Genomic DNA, 10,707 nt, shown 5'->3' on the forward strand with positions numbered 1-10,707 from the left:
AAAAAAAAACCGAATTCTATCTCTCTATAAACAAAAATAAAAAAATGCATTTTGAAAGGAATATTTGAAAAAATCGAACAGTCAACATGGTCAATGGAATAATCTATGAATTTTTTTTAAAAGGACTAAATTAAAACAGAAGTAAGAACTTGGACTAGAAAATAATAATCTGCTAATAAACGGGACTTGAACTGGGCAGTGAGCTCGTGAATATCACCGTCCAATCCATCCGTTACAGCACAGCACAACACAAGACAAGACAAGAGACAGAGCCTCACTCCACTCGAATCTAATAAAAGAAACCCCAGCTCCTTAGCACAAAATAATATAAATAAAATAAATAAATAAAACCACTTTTTAACTTTTATTCCTCCTATTCGCTGCTTACCACAAACCCATGTCTCTCTCCCCCTCAGCACAGAATAAGGGTAGTTGATAATAGAAGAAGAAGAAGAAGAAGAAGAAGAAGAAGAAGAAGATATATCTGAGAGATTTTGTTATTCAAATAGTAAAAATAAGAAATTAATTAAATGGTGAGGATAATACCTATGGTGTCCTCCTCAATTAGACCATCATCCTACCTGACCTGTTCTTCATTCATGTTCTGTAATACTTGTGCCCCTTCTCGCAGATTCGCTTATCTTGCTACCGGTAACTATACTCTTCTTTTCTTTCTTGAATTTGATTTATAATTTTTTTTAGTAATTTGAATTAATCGAATTCATAATTGACTGAAATTTACATTTCTGTAGATTTTATAGTGATAATATTGAAAGCTAGGGCTTTGTTTCCTTGCTTAATTTGTGCATTGATATGTAATGGTGATACAGCTGTTCCGCAATCACATTTCTTCGGTTTGAAAGCATCGTCTAAGATCTGGAGAGGAGAGAGTAGAACCATTGCAACTGGAAATATGGCACAAGCAAGCACAGCTGCTACTCAAGAAAGTTTGTTGGAGTGGGTAAAAAAGGACAAGCGTAGAATGCTACATGTTGTTTATCGTGTTGGGGATTTGGACAGGACTATAAAGTATGTATTGTGTTTTATCTCGTCTCTATGTTTTCGCTTATAGGAAATTGATAATGTGCAAGCCTCATGGTCGAACCAAAATGAAAAACCTGTCCTGCTGAATGCAGGTTCTACACTGAGTGTCTGGGGATGAAGCTGCTGAGGAAACGTGACATACCTGAGGAGAGATATACAAATGCCTTTCTTGGATATGGACCGGAAGACTCCCACTTCGTCATAGAACTCACTTACAGTAAGTGAACGGACTACCACTCCATTCACTTTTGTCAACCTTTTCTAATATCTGAAACTGTGAGGTTTTGTTTTACCTTTCCTAATTTACACCATAATGTAAAATTGTTGCAATGTGATTTGTTGTTTTATAAACACGATACTAGATGTCGCTGGTTTTTGTATTTTTATTTTGTGGGTGCTTATTTTTAGTTGTTTAACGCTGTCAGATTATGGAGTTGACAGCTATGATATTGGAGCTGGATTTGGACATTTCGGCATTGCAGTTGAGGATGTAATTTCCTGTATCTGAACTTTCTTTTTTATTTTTATCATTATTATTGAAACTGCTGTTAAATTAAAATGTCAGGGCTATTTGGACCTAGCTATCCTTTAGTTTTTTTTTTTTTAATTATTATTATTATTTTCGAAGACTGTCTGATGATTCCCGAAAAAAATTGAACTAGGTTTTGTGTGCTCTTTTGATTAGGTTGCCAAGACTGTTGAACTCATAAAGGCCAAGGGTGGCAAAGTGAACAGAGAACCCGGTCCTGTTAAAGGTGGCAGTACAGTTATTGCTTTTATTGAAGATCCTGATGGTTATAAATTTGAACTGTTGGAAAGGGGACCTACCCCTGAGCCACTCTGTCAGGTCATGCTTCGTGTTGGTGATCTTGATCGTTCTATAAATTTTTACGAGAAGGTGAGTAATTCTGGCCTGATCAAGCAACTATATGCATAGTGATTATTTCATGTTAATAGTGATAAATCTGCAACTTGTTTCATGATATAGGCTTTTGGCATGAAGCTTCTCCGCAAAAGAGATAATCCAGAGTACAAGGTAACTTGGCCTCTTTTTGCCAAGTGCATGTCATTCACCATTTCATATCTTGTTTATACTCCATAATAAATTAGTGTCTTAGGATCAATAATTAGGTCTGGTTAGTTGGCGTCCTTTATTTTTTTCCCAAAAGGATTAGGCATGGAAGAGAACAGTAACTTTACCTAACTTATGGGCTAGACAGGATATAGGATAAAAACAAAACATTTCATCATGACAGGAGAACACTCCCCAAGAGACAACAAAATTATTTTCATAGCTTTCATGGGGCAGAACCCATGGTGGGCTGCAACAAGTTACTCTTTTTATTCTACTTTATTGTTGTCTCCAAATTTTACTATCAAATAGTGGCCTTTTTCAATATAAAGAAATTTCTGCAGTTGGTGACTTGATTCCTATTGAAGTCAGAACTCAAAAGTGGAGTTTCTGGCAAGATAATCAACCACTTCATTTTACCGGTAGTTGTGCTGTGAGGTCCCATACAAACATTTTTACAAGTCTGCAATATTTTTGGATAGAAATTTCTCATCCTTTATTGGGGGAAATTTGCGAGATGCAAAAAGTGAGAGCAAAACAAATCGTCTGTTGGTGCCTAAGTTTTCTACTAAGTTCAGGTCTTCTATGGGGAGGTCTACATGAAAATGTCATGTTGGAGAGAAATTTGATAGGGAACAGCAAGAACTTAAGGATTTACTTGTTGCTTGATTCTTTTGCATGCATTGTTTCTTTGGATCTTATTCCAAACCTTTCTCACATTCATGACAAATTTCCATTACGACTTGATTTATGTATCTTTGGATTGAGTGTCTACAGTGCTTGCATTTCTAGATCAGTTGATTTGATCATTTAAAAAATTCTATACACATCCTTTGTTTGACATCTAAGTTATTGTTTAAACTGACAATCTTTTGTCCGCTACTGTCAGTATACAATAGCCATGATGGGTTATGGGTCTGAAGATAAAAATTGTGTGCTGGAGTTGACGTACAACTATGGGGTCACTGAATATGACAAAGGAAATGCGTATGCTCAGGTGGAATTTTTTTCTTATGTATGGTGGAATTTGTTTCAGTGTTATTCTCAAAATACCATGGTTGCTTATGTGCTTTTGTTTCTTGATGAATTTAGTGGTACTTGATGAGAATGATTGATTGTTTTTTCCTCGAATAGTCTTGGATCTGATTTTTTTCTTTTTCATTGTAAAAGATTGCGATAGGCACAGATGATGTTTATAGAACTGCAGAAGCAGTTGAAATTTTTGGTGGAAAAGTTACCCGAGAGCCTGGACCATTACCTGGTATCAACACCAAGATCACTGCTTGCTTAGATCCAGATGGTTGGAAGACGGTATGATTTTTTTTTTTTTTTTTTCCCTTTATGTTTCTGCCTGATGACATTTTTTGCTATCGAAGCAGTAATGTCGGAACAAACTGTAATTACATTGAATGATTTTATTTTCTATTCTTTGTCAAATCTTTGACAGTACCGCTGCATGATCTGTTGAACACGTTTCATGAACATATAATGCTATAGGTGTATCACTTGGCTTACTTACATGCACTAACTTCTTTATGAGGGGGATGTGCCTGTGCAAGACATGACTGCTAGAGTTTGCTTGATATGAATGGTATAGGACTAGATAGCCAGATCCCTGCTAGGATGAAAGGTTGCTAAAATTTGACCGATGTCGTCATTTGGTTTCTTTTTCCTTTCAATATTTGAAACACTGGCTATGTGCCTGCGAGGCATTGTTCAACATGAGCCTAGGATGACATCTTAATAATTAGAGGGTTTGTTCTGAGGTTTGACCGACAAAAGAACATTACAAAACTTGGTCGGTCTTCACAAATTGAAGATGTGAAACTTGCTTGTATTTCACCTGTTATCATGTTTATAACTGCATATTCAATTGTAAATCCTATTTTCGAATGTAAAATTTTCTGTGTTATTAATCTGGCTGTCCATTTTGTGTCATAAGGAATATTTTAGGGAACCCTGTGCATCTGTATTGTTCATTTGGTTTTAAGGTTATTTATTTTCTTTTGCAGGTTTTTGTAGATAACATTGACTTTCTCAAGGAATTGGAGTGAGTCTGAGGACAGCATCAATATGTCATGCCCGCTTCTAATCTTGTGTCAAAACATTTGTCAAAATATGTCTCATGTGAGATAGTGATCAAGTAGCATTTTGTAGATAAAACTAAAGTCTCTTTCACAGGGATCAAAGCAATAAAGTTATTGGTGGTAGCTTTGCATTAGGTTTCCTCATTTTGTAGATAAAACTGAAGTCTCTTTTACAAGATACTCATGTTTGATCAGCCCGTTCTAAAAGTTAAGTTCTGTAAGCATCCGAAGAAAACCTAAAAGATGTATATTGTAACAAGCCATTTCTGAGCTGTTGTCATTCTCAAGATTTTCTACTGGTAAACGTTTTTACAAAATTTAGCAGATTGTTGCTGTGTTTTTGAAGTTTTTAATCCATTGCGTCATAATTGAACTCTTTTTTTTCCCCTTCTACGAGTAGTGAATAAGTGGTTACAATCCCCAACACATTCCAAATTCTTACTCCTGCAAAGGGTTGGCCAAGTCACCTCATCCATCTCGCTGAAGAGTTTGAGCTCGAGCTGTGGCAATGTAGCCTTTAGTTGGTGGTAATTACACCTCCCGTGCCCGCCAATTCATGGAGAGCTCCGATGGATAGATGCTGCGGTGGGTGTGCTAATCCTGTTTGTGGGTGTGCTGTGCTAATCTTATTTGTTTGTGTTATTTTTTAAAAGAAATAAATTTTTTTATTTCTTTAATTAATATTTTTTTAATATTTTCAGATTATTGTAATTAATGTACTGATGTTAAAAAATAATTTTTAAAAAATACAAAAATATTATTTTAATATACTTTTTGAATAAAAAATATTTTAAAAATAGCTAAATTATATTTTCAAACACTTCCAAAATATTATAATTCTCAAATGTGGATAGTGCAAACTTTTGAAATAACCAATGAATTGTGTTCTAATTGGATCATACGAAATTTTGATATAGCTAGTGATATCTGGATTTTGGAAGATGACGTGTGCGCGGCAGGCACTTGAAATGGAATATTATTGTTTGGCTTTCCCAGGATCCAGGTCTTTGGAAGGAAAAAGAGTAAAAGAGTTGCTGGGTAATAAACAAACAAATCCAATGTTAAATTCCCAAATGATTGTAGTTGAAGGAAACAAGTTTTCAATAAAACTATTTCTTCTTTTCTTTTCAGCGAAAAAAAGTATCATGGAGTTTGTTTGTAACTCAATCAAAACTAAATTTCCCCTCCATTAATTTTTAAAATAAACATCATGTATCTATACTAAAATTGATAATATTTTAAAATTCAAAGTGATTAAGAACATGTTCTTTAGTTGTTGGATTATAGGTTAATCACATGTTCTAGTAAGATAATCTATTCTCTATAATTTATTAAACTTGTAGATTGTTGTAGAAAAACAATTCTTTTCAGTGAGGTTTGATGACTATTAGATGATAAAATCAATAATCTTTAAATAAATGGTCACCATAAATGAGAGAATGAGTATTTATTCTTAAAAACAAGAGTGTTTGTTTTTAGTTTTAATGTGATGAAAGCTTTGAAATTAAGAAGGTGTTGTTATAGAAAATAAAGATTGTGAACCCTTTACCTAGATGGTTCAAGTGATATTCATAGCCCTAAACTTTGTTATTTTTGTCGGAGTGGAGAAATTGGAGAGTCATTTCCTCTTACTAGTATTAATAAAGGATAAATATCTCTTATACAATATTAATGGGAGAAAAAAAATTTCTCTACACAATATTAATGACAATTGAAATATGGTAATTTCTTAGAAAACTTTTATACACCTAAAGGTGTAGGGTATGGATATTTTTGTCATCAATATTTTATGTTAAAAGTCATAAGAATAAGAAAACAAAGTTTTATGGCCCAACATGAGGTCTACAACGATCGCTAGACCTATATCCACTTGGGCTTAGCATAATGCCAAGCCTAGGTGTGGTAGGTCTGGTTGCTTGCTAAACCCATGTCTTCTTCGGCTCAATGCATAGCTAAGCCCAATGATATCGGGTTTGATAGCTTACCATAACTATGCCTGCTTGAGCTTGGCATCTTATAGTGATGGGTCTGTCAGCTCGCCATACCCATGTTCACTTGGGCTCAACGCGTAGCTGAATCTAATGATGTTGGGTTTGACAGCTCGCTAGAACAATGTTTGATTAGGCTCAACATGTAACTGAACCCAAGGATGTTTGGTATAAAAACTCATTAAACCTATGCCCATTTGGGCTCTACTCATAACTATGTCCAATGGTGTTGGGCCTATAAAAGAGCTAGACCAATGTCATTGAGACCTGACATTGTATAAGCCTAGGGATGTTGGGTATGGATGTAAGACCCACTAACTTATTATTAGGTTATCACCTTGCCTTTGGACTTTTTAAAAAAGAACTTAAGCTTAAAATTAATTTTTCAAAATATATTGATCCGTTAGTAGCCCCCCAAGTTTTTATGTATTGAATACACAAAGATTTGTAGTTTATCAATTTTAATGAGAGACTTTTTACTTTCTCCATAAGAAAGACTATCCCAAGTAGAACTGTTAGGATTTTTGTGTTCATGTGCCTTGTCCTCATTGAAACAAAGTCTATTGGGAAACAAAACAACGACGTATATTCAATGCAATAATTAAGTAGGTTTTTGGAGATTCATGGTACCATCATATTTATCCATCCAATAATAAGGATGTAAAGTTATTTCATTTATATCTGTAGCCACTTTTGCTTCCATTTTTCTTTTACTTTCACTCTAGTAATTTTTTTATAAAAACAAATTGCTAAAGAAGCCTTGCGTGAGATTTGTTGTATTTGTTAAGAAGAAACTTTTTTATTTTAGGTATTTCCATCTTAAACTTTTTTCTTTCTTCCATCTTGTTATCATCAGAAAAGATAGACTTTAGAAAAGTTAGGTCTGATCCTAGAAGTAAGGATGTTACTTCCTCTGGTGGTGAGTTCAGGTTTCAACTATAAACTAAAGGAAGGAGTAGGGGACAAGGTCTATTAGACTAAGCCCTAATACTAGAGGGGGTGGAACTAGCATCCATATTTGGAAAGGGGAAAGGTAGTTCCCAATATTGGAGAAGTCCTTCCCTTATTGCCTTTAGAGTATCATAGGGAAGAAAGAGTTTGCTCAAGCCTTTGAGAACAATGAACCTAGCACTTTACCATAGCAGAGGTGGTCTTCGTTAATGGTTTGCAACCATGAGAGTTTGTGACTAAACTTTCTTTTAAGGATAAAAGAATTAGCTAACAAATCTTGGCCATCATTCGGGGGTACTGTGAAATCATTGCCCCTCTATATATGTATGAGTTGGGGTATACCCTTTCTCTTTAAGGGTTTGTGTGGAACTTTTTTTTATATTACAAGTTGGGTTTAGGACAACTACATCGCAATAGATGGATTATTTTGTTTGTTTTTGACAAGTACCTCAAGCTTATTGGAGTCAAGCCTACTATAAATATCTTTAGGACTTGTTACAACCTCATCGGTGGTGCTGATAATGGAAACAATATGTTCGATGGTTTTTTTACCTTCGCTAACATACCCAAAAAACTCATAAAAGGGATCTTGTAGGGAAAGCCTACCCATGTAAGAAGTAGAGGGGGAGTTGGCTGATAATAAGGTACAATATCACGATCAACCCTAGAGATGGGATGCAAGAAGTCTGGGGTTGTGCTTGCTATTGGAACATACCTCCTATTGAGGTAAACAATAGGTATTGTCTCAGGTTGGATGAGGAAAAACGTGTACTATGTTGACCTTAACCTCCACCAAGTACAATGTCAATGAGATGGCCAAAATGCATTACCAGATATTGTTGCAAAGTATGCAACTTTTTATCTTTTTTTTTTTTTTTGCATTTAAATATCCATCCTTAACTTTGTTTTTTGTATAAGGTTAACAATTAAACAAGAAGGAAACTTTTTAGGAAAGTCTGTGTTTGAGAGGGTGTCTTCATACCTCAACTTATCTAAAGTTAGGATGGAAGCAAAAATGTAAAATGAGCCCATCAATATGGATTATTTCATATCCCTAAGGAGACAATAACAAAAGTCACTACTTTCATAGAATTGGAAGCCAGAGCTAGTGTGGGAAGTTGTTCTTCCTTGGTGGGGGTAAGATGGAGTTAACCCCTTCTGAAGTGATTATAGGTGTTGTTGCCTATTTCAAAAGAAAAAAAAGGGTCTTCACCCTTGTGGAAACAATGTTGTACCTTAGTTGTAGAGACCTCTTCTGTCGTTCCACTGCCAATGCTCCCGCCTTTATTTTTAATGGTAGAGACCTCTTCATCTATTGTGACTTCTTCCAAGAGTGCTATACTAGGAGCTGGGCAACCCAAGTTTGAGGATGCTTTTTCTAACCTTATCTTTGGTCGAGTCTCTTAATCTTTCCCTACTTTATCGAGGAGGAAAAATAGTCCATAAAGTTGCTAGGTAGCCTCAGAAAGGATGGTCTAGAGGTGATGAAGTGTTTGAAGAGGCTTTTGACAATCCCTTAAAGAACTATTGCATCAGGAAGACCAAGTCAATTCATTAAAGAGTGGTGGGGCTATTGTCCTAGGGAGGCCTCAGATCCATCATTTGGAGATTGTGGGGCTATTGGTCTAGGGATGCCTTAGACCTATCCTTTAAATATTGGTAGGGCTATTGCCCTTGAGAGGCCTTAGACCTATCATTTGGAGATTATGGGGCTATTACCTCAGGGAGATAAAGCATAATCACATCCATGTTTAGTATAATCAAATACATTCCAGATTATGCTCAGAGCCATAATCATTCCCAAACTCCATCTCACATCACACGCATAAGTTAATAATTAAAAGAGCCAATTCGAGCACGAAGATTTCACACACACACACACACACACACACAGCACAACACAGTTTAATATTCTAACATAATCTAGTACATTCTAATATCCCAAGCATAGGTTGATACATTTAATATTTCAGAAACAAAATATTACGAACATAATATTCTATATAGGTTACATGTTTACTGCATGAAAAAATTACACCACAAATCCCTAAGTTCATAACTTATACAAAAAGAGATCAAAGAACTTAAAATCTATTCCTGACGTGAATGGGAGGGACCTGTAAAATATAAATTTCCCATATAATTAAAAACAAATGATTAAAATACAAGCAATTTATAGAAGAAAAATTAAACATATCTATCTACTTAAATCATATGAGATTCTAAATACAACTATAAACTCCTTTTAAGGGTTATATATAAAAAAATTGTTTCTATTAACTTCTCCCCCCTCCACATCAGAAAGACTATTGCCGCCACCAATGACCTCCATTAGTGTCTTTAGTTGCCCGTCCTGGGAACAACTAATCAATTTCATGAAAATACCGACACGAACGTAACTATTTGTTTCATTAACTATTTTTAAAACTAAAATACTTAATCACTGTTCCATATTACCCTGGGAGGTTTGCAGGTATGCCGATGTCAAGAATTCTTGACATCATTAGCTTTCACCTCGAAAAGCTAATCAAGTCCATAAATTTTACCGATATCGACGTCACCCACCGATATTAGTAACTATTCTGAACCCGAATAGTTAATCAAGTTTATAAATTTTACCAATATCGATGTCACCCACCGATATCATTAACTGTTCTGAACTTGAATGGTTAATCAAGTTTATAAAGTTTGCTGATATCGACATCACCTGTCAATATCATTAACTATTCTGAACCCGAATAGTTAATCAAGGTTTACATTTCTCCTTCCACGTATTGGTAATGCCGATGTTAATAAGCTTGGTTAACATCATTAGCCTCTTATATCAGGGACAAACAAATCAAATTCGAGAAAAAAGTGATTACCAACATTCATTGTTATTGTTGATTTCCTCCAAAAGAACCCATAAATTAAATATAGTCCTCTGTTTCTATTTTTTTTCCCCATCATTTAACCTTTCCTTTCCCCCTATTCTTTTCTTCATCAATAAGCACTAAATTTTTATAGTTCAATAGTTAGTTAAAATAATTATTAACTAGAGGAGATATAGGTACCTAGTACCTACCTACTGTAGACGCTCGACTTGCGTTTCCTTGTTATTGCTGCACTCCTCCCGTGGTTCCTCTTGAAACCAGAAACATCCATCATTATTCCATATTAATCCAAATAACACAACATAACAACAACAATGGCAATAATATTCATTTCTCTTTTACCAATCTTTTCTTTCTCACTTACATTCCTCATTATTATCCTTTAACTTTTCAGCTTATTAATAGTTTAAGTGGACATCATGAATTCAATTTTGATCACATTTTATTCTTTTTTGAAGATCAAGACGCACTTTATGAAGGGCAAGAAAACAAATTCTACCCTTAATATGGCTAAATTTCATTGTTTTATCAACTTGGCTGAATCTGCCAACAGGGGTGGCAGCTTGGCCTCTCCTCAGATTTTTATTTGTATCTAGAGTTCCAGGACTCTAAATTAGACGGGGTCAGACTTGGAAAGCTAAAACTCCTGGCTACAACTTCTATGAAGGGACCCTCCTTGGATTTTATAGTTT

At 35.0% G+C, this 10,707-nt stretch overlaps 1 protein-coding gene across 1 annotated transcript; it reads left to right on the plus strand.

Moving 5' to 3' along the window:
* Positions 1–337: 337 nt before the first annotated feature.
* On the plus strand, positions 338–4,337 carry LOC118048005 (probable lactoylglutathione lyase, chloroplastic). Its single transcript, XM_035057506.2, has 9 exons — positions 338–651; positions 831–1,029; positions 1,137–1,261; positions 1,470–1,534; positions 1,730–1,942; positions 2,033–2,080; positions 3,006–3,113; positions 3,287–3,427; positions 4,129–4,337. The coding sequence occupies exons 1-9, from the start codon at positions 531–533 to the stop codon at positions 4,168–4,170; spliced, it is 1,062 nt and encodes a 353-aa protein (XP_034913397.1). The 5' UTR covers positions 338–530; the 3' UTR covers positions 4,171–4,337.
* Positions 4,338–10,707: the final 6,370 nt, after the last annotated feature.

This window comes from Populus alba, chromosome 6 (assembly GCF_005239225.2).
Source record: "Populus alba chromosome 6, ASM523922v2, whole genome shotgun sequence".
NCBI classification, from domain to species: Eukaryota; Viridiplantae; Streptophyta; class Magnoliopsida; order Malpighiales; family Salicaceae; genus Populus; species Populus alba.

Excerpts from the sequence above, each read along its gene's own strand:
- LOC118048005 (XM_035057506.2), top strand. The coding sequence starts at position 531 with ATGGTGAGGATAATACCTATGGTGTCCTCCTCAATTAGACCATCATCC. Across the intron at positions 3,114-3,286 it reads AAGGAAATGCGTATGCTCAG|ATTGCGATAGGCACAGATGA; the intron begins GTGGAATTTTTT and ends TCATTGTAAAAG. Across the intron at positions 3,428-4,128 it reads ATCCAGATGGTTGGAAGACG|GTTTTTGTAGATAACATTGA; the intron begins GTATGATTTTTT and ends TTTCTTTTGCAG.